The sequence below is a fragment of the Pinus tabuliformis genome, chromosome J (assembly GCF_031772625.1).
Source record: "Pinus tabuliformis cultivar Carrire ecotype Pingquan chromosome J, CPIR1, whole genome shotgun sequence".
NCBI lineage: Eukaryota > Viridiplantae > Streptophyta > Pinopsida > Pinales > Pinaceae > Pinus > Pinus tabuliformis.
This window is the reverse complement of record NC_142295.1, coordinates 1,261,239,723-1,261,259,754: the sequence shown is the minus strand read 5'-3', so window position 1 is coordinate 1,261,259,754 and position 20,032 is coordinate 1,261,239,723. Positions and strand designations below refer to the sequence as shown.

The window sequence follows — 20,032 nt, the reverse complement described above, 5'->3', positions numbered from 1 at the left end:
ATCATCCTCTGTATGTCCTGCTCTAATGCTCAACTTATAAAACTCTTTTGTGTATTCTTTGATAGCCATTCCTTTTTGCCTAAAATTTTGTAATTGTCTGAAAAGATTTAACTGATAATCTTTTGGCATAAATTTGGATTTCAATCTACTTACCATTTAATCCCATTGTTTGATCTTGGAATTCCCTTTTCTTACTATGGATGTTTCTAATTCATCCCACCAGATAGCTGCATGACCCTTCAATCTGGTAACTACAAAATTCACCTTCTTTTTATCATCAACCTCCTCATAGTCAAAATACTTATCTAATGAACTCATCTAGTCCATCAATTCTTCTACATTGAGATTATCGTCATACAAAAGTATTTCCACCTTTGGTCTTCCACTTGCTTTGGCCAATATCTTGATAACTTTGGTAGCTTCACTTTCATTGTCTTCTTCTTCCTCAGAAGATTCTTCTGCAGCACTGGCATCTCCTTCATCAGGTGCTCTCCTCTGAGCAGTCTCCATTGTCTCCATCTTTGTACGCAAATTTCGGATCTCATCCAGCAGAATTGCATTCGCTACAGATATCCCCGGACCTATGCCTCCTTCTCTCCTCGGTGGCATGTTTACTATAGAAAAACTTAATCTCTGTGCTTTGATACCAAAATGACATAGGAGGTTGAGGAAAATGGGGTGGTAGTCTGGAATTAGACTACTAGTTAACTTTGTAACCGATAAGTTGCGCACAAACAGATTCTGTAAGTGGATTTTCCCCTTGAGGGTCCCACTTATCTGACCAATCATTTTCTGTCCCTCGTTGACTTCTCCTTTTATCAAGTGCTTCAATCCACGTCGTTGATCTCACTTCTCCAGATCTAATGGATATCACATCATCGTCTCACCAACTAACCCGGACGATCTCCACCGTCGATGTGACCCGTCCAATCGAACAGTTGTCGCGCAATCTCCCGCGGATCCTTACACGACCGATATCAGGTCGCGAGCGCGTGAGAAAAGTAGTTTTCGCGTGCTATGTGTCACCCACTTAGGCTAATCGCGTGAAATTTAGGAATACCGCTTACCACCTTTAGGGCGTGCGAAATACCACTTCTCACTTATCAAATACTACCACGTTCTTAATTCAAAATCTTAATAAAGACGCTTAAGGAAAGTTTAATGCTTAAGCTCAATATTAACCATTAATATTAATCGACTGTGATATTCAATAAAATGTATGAACAGAGAAACTACCTGATTAGGGTCCAGGATGCCGATACACAGTCATAAGAGAATTTCTGCACCAGAACAGTGCGTCATAGTACAATTCAATCAATTATTCAACAAAATGGAAATTAAAGAGTCTTGGCCCTTTCGGCTCGATTACAACAGTTTTTCTGACCTCTATTTCAATCTCAAACCATATCTCTCACTCAAACTCTTGCCTACTTGCTCTGTTCTCGATCATCTAATCTCCCTATCATTACAGCCATTCCTATTTTATGAATCAAATCCTATCCTAACTGCATTGACAACTCAATCTCTATTTTTATCAATCTCAACCATTAAATCCCTATTCTCAAGCTCTGATACACACCTATACTAAGAACTTATCTCCTATTCTAAAAATAATACGATATTCTAATTATTACAATAATTGTAGTAAAGATAATTTTCGAGAGATCCAACCCTCTCTACTAAGAATTGATTTTGACCACTCAAGTCAATGAAATTCATCTCATGTTAGCCACAACATGTGAACATACAATCACACTGTTGGCTAAGTCGGGATGCTCCTGCATAAAAAATTAATAAATGACTAATTTTAAAATTTAAATGATATACAAAATATTTTTTATTTTTAATAAATAAAACTGGATAAGTTAATTAATATATACAAAATAATGAAAAAATGTATTTTCAAATTGAAAATAAAATATAATTAAATAATTTATTAATATTTTAATTTAATTGATTTTCACTGTCATGGTGAGATCACAAATCAATTTTTTTCTCCGAGAGCTTTGTTTATACGGGATAGAATGATACATCGAGGAAAATGATAAAAAGACAGGTGGCAGGAATCACAATACACAATTACATGAAGTATCATTGATGTGAATTTATAGGCTTTTCGTGGATCTAAAAGGTTTATACTAGCAACTTGTATTCCATAATAAAATACAGACTATTAAAGTTGTTGTACGTTGGCATGAATCACAATACACAATGACATAAAGTATTTTTGATGTGAATTTATTAGCTTTTCGATGATCTAAAAGGTTTATACTACAACTTGTATTCCATAATAAAATACATACTATTAAATTTGTTGTAGGCTGGCTATGCTCGACACTAGGAGAACACATGGGGACTATGCTACATGCAATGGAACAATGACGCCAAAGTGGCATCAAACCCACGGCATGTCTTATCATTTTTTTTAAATGATTAGAAATATAAGGATGCAAGCTAATGATGTTGTTGTAGGCTGGCTATGCGGGCAATAGGAGAACACATGGGGACTATGCCACATGCAATGGAACAATGACTCCAAAGTCGCAATAGGAGAACACATGGGGACTATGCCACATGCAATGGAACAATGACTCCAAAGTCACATCAAACCCAGGGCATGTTTTATCATTTTTTCAATGATTCACAATATAAGGATGCAAGCTAGTGATTAATTCCATGTGACTTCTACTTTAAACGCGTAAATACATATGCAAACATACATTATTGGCTTTAAACGTGTAAATACATATGCAAACATACACTATTGGTCGCCCAAATGGTCAATGTCAGTCATACCAGTACTATGAAATCATTGTAAAAGAAGAATCATAACCAATAGATGACCAAAAAACAAAAAAAAAAAATTCAAAAAAATGTTTTTATAAAATTAACTTTAGACATTTTTTTTATTTTTTTGTCAAATAGTTACTAATTAGGTAGTCAATGATTTTCCCAATACATTATACCTGTCGTGCCCACAGATAATAATAAATAACTTTATATGTAATATGAACATTATACTTAAAACAATATTAAATATAATCAAAATATTAAAAAGAAATTTTAAATATATAATATAAAGGTTTTACAACAAACCATAGAAAATAAAAAATAAAATATATTATAATATATATTTTGAAATTTGAAATTATGTTTCATATTTACATTCATTATATTTTATATTCAATATTTTATTATGCTGCAAGTATTGATTACAATGCTATCTCTTCATAGTTTTGATTTAACAGGTTTTATATAAAAACATTTTATATATTTTCTATATCTTATTAAAATGAGAAAAACTCCACTATGTTTAAAACATTTTAATATGTATATTATTTAATATTCAAGAATAATATTTCTGTATTCAAGCTTATGTGATCTACTTAGGCAAAGTTTTTCAGTAAAAATCAGATTTCTATAAAAAAAACTTCACTTAATTAAATAATATTTCCTTTTATTACTTAATAGATAGTGTTCAACGGAAAGCCGCCTTTGTCATTTATGTGACTTTGTGACTTGGATCTGAATATGCTATCCTATTACTGGAGAGTTTCACAAAGATTTCTTTGAAAACATTATTAATTTTAGAGTGAGGTTTACATCATGAATTTAAGTTCTAAGTACTATTTTTTAACCTAAATCAATGCGACTCGGTAAATTCTTTTAGTTCACTGTGAAATGTTGAGCAGGTCCGACACTGTTTGTAGGTATCGTACACTTTTGGGTAGGGTTTTCTCAAATTTGGTTCGTTGGAGCTTCCATTCTGGCGATTCTTAAATCCACCTTTATTGCATAGTTAATGCTCCTTACATGCGTGGCGATAGCGATATAAAACGCGCACCGTTTTTTTTTTTTCTCTAATCATCACTACACACTTTATATGTGGCTATCGCTCCAGCATGTCAGGGGCATTAACTATGCAATAGAGGTGGATTTAAGAATCGCCCTCCATCCTTGCTCTCTAATATAGAATAAATGCTTCTGTCCAGTACTGAAAAAACCCGACATATCCGTACATAGAACTTTTTATTAAAGTTATTCAACATAACTAAACCTTCCCAACCAACTAAAGTTATTCAACATAACTAAACCTTCCCAACCAACCAGGCTATACATCATTCACGAATAAATGTTTCTATTAGTTGCATTCACATCATTCACGAATAAATGTTTCTGTTAGTTGCATTCAAATTTGTTTGTCCATCTATAATTAATGGATGCTCCCGCGAAGTTATGAAACAGTCATTAATTCTTCCTTCTGAATGCTTATTCAATATCAAACCCTCATAATTACCCAAATACGTTTCCAGTAAAGTAAAAAAACTGTGAGGCTGTGCAAGGGCGACAAATTTTAAAGCATCGATCATCGTGATGCCTGTACCTGGAAACAAGATCTACAACTCCATGTTTGGATGTGCGCCATCCTATTTAGTATAATACATTTTAATGGCCGAAATTTGACTAAAAACGACAATACGTTATTTTATATATTTCCATAACCATATAAACATCAAATTTCTTTACTTTTCTTCTTACAAGCGTATAACTCAAAGAACTCAAGGAAATTCATAAATAAAGAAACTTCAAATTTCTTTATTTTTCTTCTTACAAGTATATAAAGGAAAACACTTCAGAGAGTTCATCAATGAAGAAATTTTGATCCGACGCCAAAAAAATTTAAAATTATATGAAAAGAAACACAAATTACTTGTAATAAAAATAATATATGAAAGTTGCATATCCTTCAAACATATTACCATGAATAAAAGGAAACTTTAGGCCCCACTCCTATATAAAATATCAAACTAAAAGCAGACTGATACTTGTTATTAACAGCACGTTCGACTAAACTACTTTTATTGTCAGTACTTACTAGCAACAATTATTTTCTGTAAAAAACAGTCTGAGGAATTTATTCGGACTCTGCATCTACGGAAACATCATTAATTGGCATTGATCGAATTGAAAGGATGAAAGCCATGTTTGATTGCAGCTTCCCATACTCGAGCAACGCTGTCCCTGTCAATGATATCATCACATTCATGATGATTCCAATCTTCTAGTGCATGCACAATTCCTCCAACACGCCATGCGCTGAGCACTCTTCTAGGCAACCCGTTCTTTCATTTCGTTTTCCATCCCAACAAAATCACGGAATCACTGTCAGCATCTTCCATAAAATAGTGCCAGTGGACACATAATTACTTTTACAAAATATGAGGCTTACCTCACAGGCATGCAGATTCTCAAGATTCTTGGGCACACTCATTGCAGGGACGGTCTCGTAAGTGCAGTCGTTACGAATATTTGGTATTGGAAAAGGAAGAAGCGGAATAAAACGAGTGCCCTCTGGTGCCTTCATCTGATCTTCTCGACTGAGCCATCTGCCTACTATCCATGTCTGTATCATATTCGAATTATTTTAAATAATCACCTTCATATTTTATCAAATAGGAATTTAAAATAATTGCTTGGGAATTGAACCTTACCCAGAAAGCTAAATTTAAAATATTTTTAAATAATGACTTCATAGTGTAACACAGGGAAGTACCTAGGGAAAATCCTAAGCCAAAGCTCTGACCCCATATAAAAGTTTACCACATTAAAGTTTACCATTGTAAGTATACCAATACACCAAAATCCTGAAGTACCAGTGACAATTAATCTACAAAATTGATTTCAAAAAATACAGCGGTTAGTCAAAACACAACTATGCATGGGACGTAAGTCTTAAGGGATAGCTCAAATGGTCGAGTTCCCGTTGCTAAGTACTTTCCCAGTTGGGCCAGTTGGGAGGTCACGGGGTCAAATCTCCTCGACGCCCTCGGGGTTAGGTCTGTAAAGGCCGACGGGCAGATCCCTTCGGGTGGAACTGCCCCGCTTCTCTACTGTGGATGTAGGCCTACCACCCCCGCTTCTCTACTGTGGATGTAGGCCTACGGGCAAATCCCTTCGGGTGGAACTGCCCCGCTTCTCTACTGTGGATGTAGGCCTACCACCCCCGCTTCTCTACTGTGGATGTAGGCCTACGGGCAGATCCCTTCGGGTGGAACTGCCCCGCTTCTCTACTGTGAATGTAGCGGCCACTCAATGCCCGTGAACCACAATATAAAAAAAAAACTATGCATGGGACGTCTGTGTGATTAAAAACCCTAAAACCTCATTACAGCGTGCTTCTGAGGATGATATGAATTCATTAAAACAGTTCCCCAAGGAAGAATCTTTGCATCACATCTCTGCAACAGTACAAACCACTAGATAATGCATAGACCCACCTTGCAGGTAATGTGTGACTGGTAGCTTGTGACATGGAAGAGGTTATGTCTAAATCCCCGAGGCACCTCCAACTTTGTTTTTTGGATTTGTTCTTCCGAGTCCGCCAGAAGATGCTGGTCATTAAAGTAAAATAGTAAGTGAATCAAACCGAAAGGCAAAGTGGAGCCGTGTTTAATCAATGATTTAGTTGGGGATATATATGCAAACCTGAACCCTAACCCCACGCTCACAGAGCACTCTTGCTATACCCGATTCCAACTTGGATGCTCCCCCAGAAATAAGAAGCACCTCGGTTGTTTCCTTCTCTGGAATGGAATTCAAAATAAAAGCGGATGCCAAAGTACTCCCATCAACAATACGAATTCTGAGATTCTCGTGTCGCTTGACAAACAGTTTTCCACTTTCGTTTAAGTCTTCATTCTGGGCGTTATCAATAGGAAAAATTTAAACAGGATCCGTTTCAACCAAATAGAAAAGAAGATAGAAGACTAATGGTCGAAATGAGATTGATCAATAATACCTTGTTGAGAAGGTACAAATTTATAACTTTTGCTCCCTTCTTGTCCGCGTCCAATATGGATTCCTCAATGAGCTTGTTAATCCTGGGTTTCTCGTAAGGTAGGAAATACTGCATCAGCCAAACCATCTATTATTAGCCCCTCATGTATAATACCATGACCCATAACAGCGATAAATAGAAGAAAAAAAAGACGGTAAAGAAATAAGGATTTATGGATAAGAAAATTATGGATATCAACAAAAAGCTGGCATCTTATCTGTGCTTTCTTAAACCAAAGCAAACAATGTTATTATGGCAAGATATTTCATAAACGCTTAGTAATACTGCTCTCCCACAACATATAGTATTTTATTTGAATGGTGTATTGACTGCATGTATCTTTGCAATCAATACACCATTAAAATGATTGCATGTATCTTATCTGTGCTTAAGAATAATATATAGCTTAGTTTAGATTATATTGATTATTAAATCTAGATTGATCAAAACAATAATATGCATTAAAAATCTTAAGCATCAAGGCTCAGAAACATTTAAATTGATATAACACCTGCGTACAGAAAGTTCAGTTTTACCATATAAAATTACTAGATGAATTATTAAACCCACAAATAATAAAGCTGTGTGCATCACCTGAAAAGTGTATCGTGGAATCACCCATGTTTGCATATGCAGTCGATCGAGCCGATTCTTTTCGGAGATGAATGTTCGTCCAAACACCCATAAAACCAGCATGACTGCGTTGCTGATAGGCCTCAGCATCTCAATATACCATTTGGAAGAGTATGGCTTTGCAGCAAATGAGGCAAAACCCAAACGCAAATGAAAAACCGACGACAGGTTTGTTAAGTGCGTCAGGCATACGAAATCAACCCTCTCTTTTCGCCCTGTTTCAAATTAAATTTTTGGTGATTAATCGCCATAAAAGATATATTTCGTCATATTCCATCATTTATGCTGTTTGACATAAATAAATATTGAGCCATTCAACCTTTTTCAAATCAGTTGACAGAGATATATACCCTCACGTGCAGCCTCATAGAGAGTATTTGAAGATTTGTCGACTGTTCCATAAAGATAGTCATAGATTGGCATGAAAAGGCTGTAATTGGTGCGCACTTGAGAATGATGAAGAGAGTGAAATCTGCAAAAACTAATTTTCTTTCTTTAATATCGAACGACGAAAAGAAATGTGAAATGACAGGTAATTATCAGCAATCTTTGGCGAAATTTCAAAGGCATACTGTACAACCAGCCATCCTTTTCATATATCGTATAGCCCGTGAATTACTTACGAGGGTGTGTACACGAGGTATTTGAGAACCGGAAAAATCTTAAATGGCCATTGGGGGACAAATTCGAAGTTGCAGTGGCCCATGTTATTCATTAAATCAAACCATAAATGATAGCCGAACAGAACACCAATGGAAGCAGTATTGGTGATAACCATGGGTAGTTGAGCCACGGAAAATATTGCTCCATACATGATATGTTCTGCAAAGGGATGCACGACAGCTGAACAGAAACGAAAAGCACATTTTCAGTATGAGACATCAATATAACGCACGGTCAATGCAACGTAATTAATGACAGAGAAAATGGACGTTTTTCTTACATGTAATGGGTTCCGTTACGAAAGAAGAGTGGTGATGCGAATGGTACCGGCTATACAGAAAATGATGATGCAGGGCTCTATGTGCCCAGTAATATATGAACTCAGTAGGCCCGGCCTGAGCCAAGGTTGTCACAATAAGACCTTTCGTATTCCACAGAGGGAGATTCGAAGCTCCTGGAAGGAAGGCATGAACTAGGAAAAGCAACAGGGCATGGAAAAAAATATAATCGTCCCTGAAATACATGGTGTGCAATGTTGTTAGTGATGATGTTAAGTGATTTCTTCTGGCATATAATTACTAAAACCCGAGGGATGAACATACCAGGTACCCTCTCGATCAACCTGCTCAAACTCGACACTTTTTGATTGAATCTGGCGTTTGCTCCTTGCATTCTGATAGCGAGAAATGCTTATCCATAACTGATTATGAAGGTATCGAACAGCGATCAAGATAAGAAGAATGAGGCTGAAATTATCTGCCTCTTGTCCTCCTAGTAAATTGGTATGAAAAGCCTTGATCGCCAATGGTGACAGGAGGAGATACTTCATGCACAAATACATCCGATTTCATATTATCAGTCGAAACCCATAATTTTTTCAATTAATCTGCAGATGTAGCCGATAAACTTACCTTGAAGTTGCCAAGTTTTTCCCATGGCCATGGCGTAAGAGGTCCTGGCTTGGATGCCATTCGATTGGAAATCTGAATGGAGGGCTAGGATGCACTTTCCTGAAGATGAAAAAGTATAAACAAACGTCTAGCGATCAAGAAGCTTATATATTATTTCTGGAGTTCATTTTTATAGCAATCAATGTATCCCTGGTAATTTGGTAAGTTCAATAGAGTAGCACTGATGTAGTTATGTATCCTTAGTAGATAGAGTAGGTAGCACGGATAAATATGAAGCATTATAAGTAAGTTAATTATGAAGCTTATATATTGTTTGTGGAGTTCATTTTTTTAGCGATCAATGTGTACTTGGTAGGGTAAATAGAGTAGCACTGATGTAGTTACGTGTCTTTGGTAGTAGGTAGAATGGATACATATGAAGTATTATAAGTAAGTTAATTATTGGATCATTGGATTATATTGGTTTATTGATTTTTCATGTTGTTTATTGAATATTATTTTATTTTTATTTAATGAAAAATTGAAATGTAAAAATGTAGTTAGTTAATTATTTCTTTATTTCATGTGATAAGGGATAAAAATAGTGATGAGGAGAGTGTGTTGCAAATAATCTCAATTATCTTGTTTAATATTCGGAAATGTGTCATTGCTAGGGTATAAACAAATCCAATAGTATAATTTTTATTATTTTTATTTATTTATTTATTTATTTATTTATTTTGGTTGAAACAATTTAATAGTAAATGAATGTTTTGACTAGTGTAATGTTTTCTTTTTCCTCCAAGACATCCTTAATTGGTTATGAGTATCCATCGATCAAAATCAAGAAAATGTTAAATAGTCATTAAATGTATGGTTGACTATCCAATGTATGTTTTTGTATGCATCAATTTCCATTTTTTCTTAAAAATGATTGCCCAAATTTTTTAAGTATAGAATTATTTTACCTTATACATCACAAATTTTTTATAGAGACTATAAAGAACCATTGGAAATTTGAATATTTTTACAAAAATATCACTATACATTTTACAATTTGCATATTGGGGACTAGTAAGATTCACCAAGGTTTAAAGTTCCATCCTTCAAATTTTCCTTGCATATAAGTCATCATGTTTTTTCCTATGTCTAGAGTTTTTTCATCCTACTTAAAAAGTTACTATAAGTAAAAACAAAGTTGTGGTAAAGCTCTTTAGATTTTGTTTAGAGATATAACCTCCCTCTCTTTAGTAAAATTTATTTTGTCATATAAGCCCATATTTAATTTTTCTTTTCTCTTAAGGCTACTCTATTTTCCTCTATTTTTTGTAACTTTTATCTTTTCTTTCAAAGTGGTATCAAAAGAGGTTTATCAGTGCAAGGTTTATCATAGCAAACTTATCAAATCGAGTTTATTAGATCCAAAGAGCGAACGTTTATTAACTTTGGACAAGGAGTCAAGGTTTTATCAGTGAGCAATGGTAGCTTCAAGCACAAGCTATGATTATTGGGAAATCACAGTGAAGGCATTGTTTTTTTATCATGATATATGGGATCTTGTAGAGAATTGGTTCCAAGAACCAGCCATTGCAGCAACATACAATGCACTAACACAAGTAGAGAGATATTTTTTGAGAGATAACATGAAGAACTCCAAATCCCTTTTCTACATATTTCAAGCAGTGCATGAGAGTATTTTCCCAAGGATTATAGGAGCAACAAAGTAAAAGCAAGCATGGGTCATTCTCTGGAGAACGTATCAAGGCATGGAAAAAGTGAAGAAAACAAAGTTGCAAATGTTGAGAAGATATTTTGATACAGTTTATATGAAGGATTCTATGATAGTAGACTCGTTTTTTACACAAATTATTGAACTAGTAACTCAAATCAGATCTCATGGTGAGACTGTTGAAGATAGGAGAGTTGTTGATTTTTTTTAAGAAATTCATGAGTAATGTTTCAATCTATTGTTGTGAACATAGAGGAGACAAAGGATATTTCATAGTTTTAGTGGATGAACTTCATGCATCACTCATTTCGCATGAACATAGGCTGAGAAGGACAAAAAACTCTTCATTAGAACATATTTTGAAGACACAAGTCTTAGTGGGCCAAGGTAGAGGCAGAGGAAGATCAAATTCGAGAGGTAGACGAAGAAATTCATATAAAGGTTGAAGAAGCAACTCCTCAAGCTCAAGTGGAAGAGACAACACTTAAAGTTTAAATCAAAATCCAAGCCAAAATCAAACGCAAGGTCAAAGGTATGAAAAATCTAAAGTTCAATGTCATTATTGCAAGATGTATGGACATTATTCAAATGGATGTAGAAAGAAACAATATGATCTTAGTAACCAAATGAAAAATTTACAAGGAAAACCAAAACCAAGACACTATGTTATTAACTTGCAATGTAGCACAAGAGAAGCAAAAAGATGTATGGTTTCTAGACTCAGGTTGTAGCAATCACATGAGAGAGAACATATAATTTTTTTTTAATTTGGATGAGAGTGTAAAATTAGAAGTCGCATTAGGGACTAATAACAAAGTGTCAGTCATGGGTAAAGGAAATGTCAATATCCTAACCAAGAAGGGGGAGAAAAAAGTATATTTTAGATGTGTATTTTGTGTCAGTTTAAAACACAATTTGATAAGTATTGGACAACTTATGCAAAGGGGTATAAATTTATTTTTTAAAAATGGGAAATGCACAATTCTAGATAAATTTTCAGGCAAAGAGATCATAGGAAAAGTATAAATGAAAAGTAATATAATGTTTCCCTTAAGGATAAAAATAGCTTTGAAGGCAGAGCTTGCTTAAGCACAACTCTTAATGAACCAACAAGAAGATGAAAGAAAAATTGCAACAATCACACAAACAACCTCTTAAGTAAAGATTAAAGATAAATATCGGTTATGGCATTTAAGGTTTGGACATCTCAACTTTTGAGGCCTAAAAGTATTACATACGAAATGCATGGTAAAGTGTTTTCCACTTATAGGAAAACCAAATAATGTATGTGGGGGATGCATAATGGAAAAACAACATAGGGACTCATTTATAGCAGGAAAGTCAATAAGGGAAAAGGCACCTTTGGAGATTGTCCAATTATATTTGTGTGGATCAATGTCTACACACTCAATTGATGGAAGTTATTATTTATTAAAATTCATAGATGACTACACAAGAGATACATGGGTCATTTTCTGATACATAAAAATGAAGTGTTTCAACACTTTTGTCAATTCAAGGCGCTTGCTGAAAAACAAAGTGGGAACTACATCAAAGATTTGAGAACAAATAGAGGCGGTGAAAACATTTAAAATGACCTCTTACGTTTTTGCAGGGGGCATGGAATTCACAACAAGGTACACACATTAACAAAATGGTATCACTAAAAGTAAAAATAGAACAATTATGGAAATGGAAAGGAGTATGTTAAAAACAAAGAATTTATCAAATGAATATTGGGCTAAAGTTGTATCATGCACAACTTAACTTATAAATTGATGTCCAACCAAAAGTGTAAGGAACATGATTCTTGAAGAAGCATGGAGTGGAAGAAAACATAGTGTTACTCACATGAGAGTGTTTGGATGTGTGGCTTATGTGCATGTCCCAGATGAGTTAAGAAATAAATTAAACAATAAGGGAGATAAATTAATATTTGTTGGTTATAGCGATGAATCCAAGGCATATAATTTGTACAACCCATTAACCAAAAATGTCATAATCAACATAGGTGTACAATTCATAGAAGAGGAAGCATGGGGTGGAAGTTTGAAGAAGACAATTAATGTAGCAATAAGTCTATCACGACAAGATAAATAGGAATTAGTAGCAGCAGGTACTTATTTAATGGTGGCTTCTCCTACATCTATTATGTAACACCCTCCTCCCACATCCACCCAAGTAACCATGCCAACTGGGGTAAACATGAGACAAGATGCTACTATGATCAGATTCAACCTCCTATGTGACCTTAAGGAAGTGGAATCGATGAAAACATCACACACAGTCATCCAACATTAACTTCGGGATCCTTGGAGACATGTCAGCCACTCAGACGGTGTGCCCCTGGGTCCCACTGTTGTTCTGGATCTCTTAAGCCACAGTCGCTCTCATGTTATGGGCATGGGAGTGACCAGAGACCCAAAGTTGTTCTCACGGGCTTTCCTGCCAACGGCCAAAGACCAAAGTTGCCAGTTTGGTGCCAACGACCCTAGAATTTAAGCCACTTTTTCAGGCCCAGAGTTGAGGCCACTGCCTAGAATGGAATGATAGCTTAGAATCAGTAAAAATATAGGGAAACAATAATGCAAAAGAAATAAGTTGAACAAGACCTTAATTAGGCCCCTACTAGCCATGCCACGCATTTCATCAAACATATCATCAACATGTAACCTACAGGTGTAAACAACATAATTAAGTGTAGGGATCTCATACTTATCTGAGAATCGCTATGAACCATTGTTCCCTCGTGTCATTTGTTGCATTATCAACTATTAGGCCATATATACAATATCCATTCATTTACAAGTAAAAACATTCTGAGAGACATACATAGTTGTTGCCACAAAATATACATATAACCAACATAATAGGAACAAAAATACCATTAACATATCAACCATCAAAATCCACATATACATTAGTACATTTACACATAAAAATAAAGGGAATGAATTTCTCATTGATGAATGCAATAAAACAACCAGAAATAGGACTACCACATTCCACACGACCATAGAATGGCTGATCCAAATCTCTCTTCAACCATTCACCCCCATGCCATATTCCAAGCATGAATGTGGGACTCAAACCAAAAGAACCAACCATGGCATACCGAGGATAAACCACCTCACCCTCATCAATAGAAACCAGGCTTTATCGTAATCCAGCTTGGATCATTAGGCCAACACAATGAACACATCATAATAGGCTTTACTATAATATTCACTCGATCATTAGGCCAAACAAGCATGGATGCCATTGGATTTCTCCAGCTACACCGTGAGGAATTTTCATGTCTCCTAGTCTCTCAGGATTTGCCGCAATCCAAACCCGGATCACTAGGCCCTACACCAAGACCCCAGTCTCTCAGGCTTTACCATAATCCACAACGAATCACTAGGCCCTAAACCGAGACCCACTCTCTAGGATTTACCACATATCCCAAACCCGTGATCACTAGGCCCAACATAGAGAAAACCACCTCTAGGCTTTACAGCATATCCTGCCATTCACCGGTAAGGATTCCTAGGGCATCCTAGGTAATACAAAATTTGGCTTTACTGCAACCCACAATCTGGCTCAGGGGTTATTAGGCCATGTGTTCTATCATTTCGGAGATCCAGCTCACTCAGCTTCGAACCCATATGACAATCTAGCTCAACCAAAACATGAGAACCCTGTCATACCATGGCTATCCAAAAATGGCAAGGCTAGGCTGAAAACACTTTCACACCTAGCAAAACCCATTCCATGATAGAAAAGAACCACATGCAATCCCATGCATACCAAATATAGCAAGGAAAATACCCATGCAAATTGATACCTATAATGAAGCCTACAATAGCTACTTGATCTTGCCTTTCCCTGCTTGATCTTTGCTTCCTCTTGCCTTCTTTTCCTTTCTTGCTCCAATGCCAAAATGCTCCAAGAAAACTCTAAGTGTCCAAGCGAGAGAGAGAGAGAGAGAGAGAGAGAGAGAGAGAGAGAGAGAGAGAGAATAATGAGAGAGCTCCAAAACTCAACTAACAAAAGGTTACCAACTGATCCTCAGAAGCCTTTTTATGAATGAGGCCTCTATTTTCTTTATTTTCCATTATTTTCCTTCAATTTCCTCCTCACATGTAACCTGTGACCTTTCACCTCCCTTTTCTCCTAATTTCCATTATTTTCATAAATAAATATGCCAAAAATTTCATTTTACCTTACCAAAGCCTTATCCATTTCCTTTGCCAATTTCCTTAGCCATAAACAACCAAATGAATAGCCCCTAGGATGTCTTGCCCAACATTCAGCTTGGAATAAGTGTCCCATCAACCATGGTTATTATTTTTTCCTTTATTAACTTTTATTACATGGAATTTTCACCAGGGTTGTTACAGAACCCTCCCCTTTGGGGAACACCATCCTCAGTGTTAGACCACACCAAGACCTCAGCAAAACCGCTAAAAGCAAACATATTTCCCATGGAACTTTATAACATAGCTCAATGCAATATCTACAATGATCACCCTGTTGAAAGAAAAGCAACATAACAACATAATAACATGACATCATAATGACATACCGCTCATACCGCTTATTGGAGCTTTATAGCTTAGATCATGACAATATTTACATCCATTTGCATATGTACATTTAGAAAAATCATCAAAACATATACCAAAATCACACTAAAACACAAAGCCAAAATTTATTTGCCTCAACCAAAAAACAATGAAGGCTACATAGCCCACATCTGATCCACCATCTCCCATGTATCTTCATTGGGACCAAAGTGCTTCCACTGCACTCTAACTTGCTTGATTTCTCGGTTCGGAAGATGAGCACCTTTTTCTGCAACATACATTAAGGCTCCAGCTAGAATTCTCCATCTGGTTCCACCTACAATATAGACCAGTCAATCACATGATCAACATCCTTAACATACTTCTTAAGCAATGATACATAGAAAATATCATGGACTTTCATTGTCGAAGGTAGTGCAAGTCAATAGGCTACTGGCCCAATCCTCTCAATGATATTGAAGGGTCCAGAAAACCGTGGTGTCATCTTGGCACATGATCCAATCCATAAGGAGCTCTTCTTCAATTTTATGAGGAAGTACACTTGTTCTTAAACCTGGAACTCCTTGAACAATGTGTTCTGATATACATAGATTTTCTGCCTATCCTATGATGCCTTTAGATTTTTCTTTATAACTTGCATTTCTTGTTCCATGTCTGCCAACATCTTTGGTCCAATCAACACCCTGTTAATCGAATCACTCCAACTGATAGGAGTGTTACAAATCTGCCCATACAATGCCTCAAAAGGACTCATCCTTAATGACTCCTGATACCCGTTGTTGTATCCAAACTCTACCAAGGGGAGATACTCTTCCCACTTCCACTGTTGATGCATCACATACATCCTCAACATGTCCTCCAATATTCTGTTGGCCCTCTCTATCTTTCCATATTTCTGTGGATGATAAGTTGTACTAAAGGCCAACTCTATGCCCAAACCTGCAAATAACTCCTTCCAAAACCTGGAATTGAACTTTGCATCCTTGTCTGACACAATCTTCTTTGAAACATCGTGCAACCTGACCACATCTCTGATGAATACATGTGCTACATCATTAGTTGAGAATGCAAATTTCACTAGAATGAAATGTGCAGCCTTTTTCAACCTATCCACGATAACCGTGATGGAATCATGTTGTCTCATTGTCTTCACAAACCCTGTAATGAAGTCCATGGAAATGACCTCCCATTTCCATTATGGAATCGCAATAAGCTATAGTAGTCCACCTGGATGTTTGCACTTTGCCTTCACTCGCTGACAATCAAAACACCTACCCACAAACTCTACTACATCCCTCTTCAGATTCAGCTAATAATAAAATTTCTTCACTGCAGTCAATGTCTTCTGATAACCCAGATGACCTGAATAAGGTTTTGCATGAAACTCCCTACAGATCATCTTCTTGAGCTCATAGTTCGATACATATATCCTATCTCGGAACATAACCAATCCATACGATGTAAGACAATAATCCATACCTTGTGCACCTGCACCTATACCTGTACCTATGCCTGTACCTGTACTACCACCTGTACTTGTACCAATACCCTGCTACAACTTGTGCACAATCTACCTATACTTGAAATCGTGTTGAACTTCCTACAAGATCCTATCATGTAGATTTGTCCCATATGAGCTCATAGTTGCCAAGTGATTTACCTGTACCTGCTTGCTAAGAACATTTGTTGCCCTGTTCTCTTTACCTTTATGTACCTGATCTCAAATTAAAACTCATTGATCGCGGCCAACCATCTAGCTTGCCTGGTGTTCACCTTTGGCTGGGCAAGCAAATACCTCAACCCAATATAATCACTCATCAGTACAAACCTCCTACCAAGAAGATAGTGTCTCCACATCTTCAATGCATGTATGATCGTTGCTAACTCCAAATCATGTGTCAGGTAGTTCTTCTCATGCTCATTTAGTTTTCGCGAATAATATAAAACCACCTATCGCTCCTGCATAAGGACTTTGCCAAGTCCTCTCGTGCAAGCATCTATGCATACTACAAACTCTTTTTCTGGATCTGCAATTTATAGCACTGGTGAATGTGTAAACAACTGCTTAAGCTGCTCAAAGGTAGCCTCACACTCCTTTTTCCATTCCAACTTCTTACCTTTCCTTTCCAATGATGTGATAGGATAAGAAATCTGTGAAAAAATCTTGATGAACCTCCTATAATAGCCTGCCAATTCCATGAAATATCTCACGTCATCCACATTCTTAGGAGCTACCCACTCCATGATGGCTCTTATCTTCTCTAGATCTATTGCAATGCCCTCCTTGGAGACAAGATGCCCCAAGTGGTGTACCTCAGTCTGAAAGAAACTACACTTGTTGAGTTTAGCATACAACTGATGCTCCCTCAACAATCTCAACACTGCTGCTAAATGCTCGTCATGCTCTTCCTCATTTTTAGAAAATACCAGTATATCATCAATGAATAGAATAACAAACTTATCCAAATACGGGTTCAACACACTATTCGTTAAGTACATAAATGCAGTTGGATCATTAGTTAAGCCAAATGGAACTACAACAAACTCATAATTCTCATACCTAGTCCTGAACGCAGTCTTGTAAATGTCCTCCTCTTTGACGTGTACCTGATGATATCCGGATCTCAAATCAATCTTCGATAACACTGCTTCTCCCTTCAGCTTATTGAAAAATTCATGAATCCTTGACAAAGGGTACATGTTCTTGATAGACACTTTGTTCAACTTCCGTCAATGCATAATTTGAGTTCACCATCTTTCTTCTTCATGAACAATACTGGTGTGCCCTAAGGTGATACACTTGGCCTAATGTATCCCTTATCCAACATTTCCCTCAACTGTAGCTTTAACTCAACCAACTCAGGTGTGTTCATCCTATAAGGTGCTTTTGATGTTGGAGCTACCCCTGACACTAACTCAATAGAAAAGCATACCTCCCTGTGAGGTGGCAACTCTGTAATTTCCTCAAGAAATACATCCTGAAGCTATTGCAAAATTGGAAACATGTTCAACACATCTGCATCCTCAACCTCCTTACTCTTATCACTAGAAATGTGCACTGCAAATAACACACACCCTTTCCTACGACTACGCTTTTCTTGCATAGATGTCATCATCCTAATTGATGTGGCCTTCTTCTTACCCTGTACGACTCTTGGTTTTCCATTGTCATCAACACACTCAATAGCTTTATCATTGCAGTCTACCTTTGTTCTATGAAGGTACAACCAATCCATGACCAAAAACATATTGTATGATCCCAACAGTAATACATTAGATGTGTTGTGGTAGGAATACCATTCAAATCAAATGCACAAGCTCTTACCCAGGGTTAATCAAAATAGAAATAACTTGATCACAAATGTTACTGTCCATCTCAATGATAGATGTCTGGTGTTCTGCCTGCATGTTGTCCAATGTTGAATAGATATGAGGAATGATCTGCCCTACATCCCCAACAGTCTGCATCTCCTATGCACTATATATTTGAGGTCTGACACCCTATTTTTGTGGACAACCTCTCTTAAGGTGTTCCTTGCCACATGTCCAACACTCCAACTGACCAGTACCAACACTTCTATGTTTCTATTGCGACTCATGTCCCTGTCTAGCTACATTAAATATCTTTTTTGGTGCCACATTCTCTTTATTAACTGCATGCTAAGGCCTTGTCCTCTTAGGCTACCATTTACCTTTACCTTTGTCTTTTCCCTTCCATCCTTGCTGAGATTAATTCTTACACTTTGATTTTTCATAGCAATGCTTCAATTTCCCAATAACTTCCTCAAGTGATCGAGGCTCATCATACTCAACCCAATCTCTAAATGCTAATGGAAAACCATTGATAAATCTCTGAAACTTAGCCTTCTCATTAGTAAGATACGGTGCATACCTTAATTGATGCAGGAGAATTCGACACTCTTAATTGAACGAAGATTCCAAAGCGGATCAAAGAGAGGACGTGGACCATCAAGCTGAATAAGGGGACTTTTTTGTTATAAAACGGAGAAAAAGATGGAATGGATAAGTCTCTCGAAGACTTATTAATTATAATCTGCCACATATGTATTCTGTAGCAAGCTTTAGGGCTTCAGTTGAGTGATTCAAGGAAAGGATTGATTAGATCCCTTCAGTGATCCGATCCAATGTATTCTTATAAATAGTGAGCCTGTGCATTCAATTAATAGATAGCGAGACATATAGAATATATGTAAGCCTACGAGTAGAGTCGAAAAAGAGGCCACAATATTGAAGAACGGGCCTGTGTGTCTAATTGTGCAGGGTAAGACCCGCACATACCCACAGTATGCATAAATATGCATCCACACTTCTGTCCTAGGTGTTTGACTCTTCGAAGGAGTCAAAACTTCAATCTCATAAATTTCAAATGGTTAAGGCCCTTTTATCTTGGTCCCTTTATATTGGAACCCAATCACCCCACCAAAACCTCCTATCGGGATTGTTAAACAGGCCTCAAGCCTTCGGTTAAGACTTTATTAAAGTCTTCCTTTATATCCTTCTTATCGAGAATTAGAAACTCTTCAGAAACTTTATATAAATCATAATTCATATATAGAGAATCGTTCCCCTTTTAAAAATTGGTTACATATGGTTTAACATACGAAAGCCCTTAATGCTCTTTTCCCTTATAACTCTTTTACAAAGGAATTAACTACAAACCATACCTCTTCTGCCTTCCGTACGACTTTTG

At 36.5% G+C, this 20,032-nt stretch overlaps 1 protein-coding gene across 1 annotated transcript; it reads right to left on the bottom strand.

The window, feature by feature from the left end:
• Nucleotides 1-4,707: 4,707 nt before the first annotated feature.
• Nucleotides 4,708-9,170, bottom strand: LOC149231821 (very-long-chain aldehyde decarbonylase GL1-5-like). Its single transcript, XM_089376377.1, has 11 exons — nt 9,046-9,170; nt 8,737-8,957; nt 8,415-8,647; nt 8,095-8,314; nt 7,822-7,943; nt 7,433-7,686; nt 6,800-6,907; nt 6,487-6,699; nt 6,279-6,392; nt 5,231-5,404; nt 4,708-5,123 (listed from the first exon to the last, which is right to left on the bottom strand). Exons 1-11 carry the CDS (start codon nt 9,103-9,105, stop codon nt 4,947-4,949), a joined length of 1,896 nt encoding a protein of 631 aa, XP_089232503.1. The 5' UTR covers nt 9,106-9,170; the 3' UTR covers nt 4,708-4,946.
• Between the last annotated feature and the right edge of the window lie 10,862 nt (nt 9,171-20,032).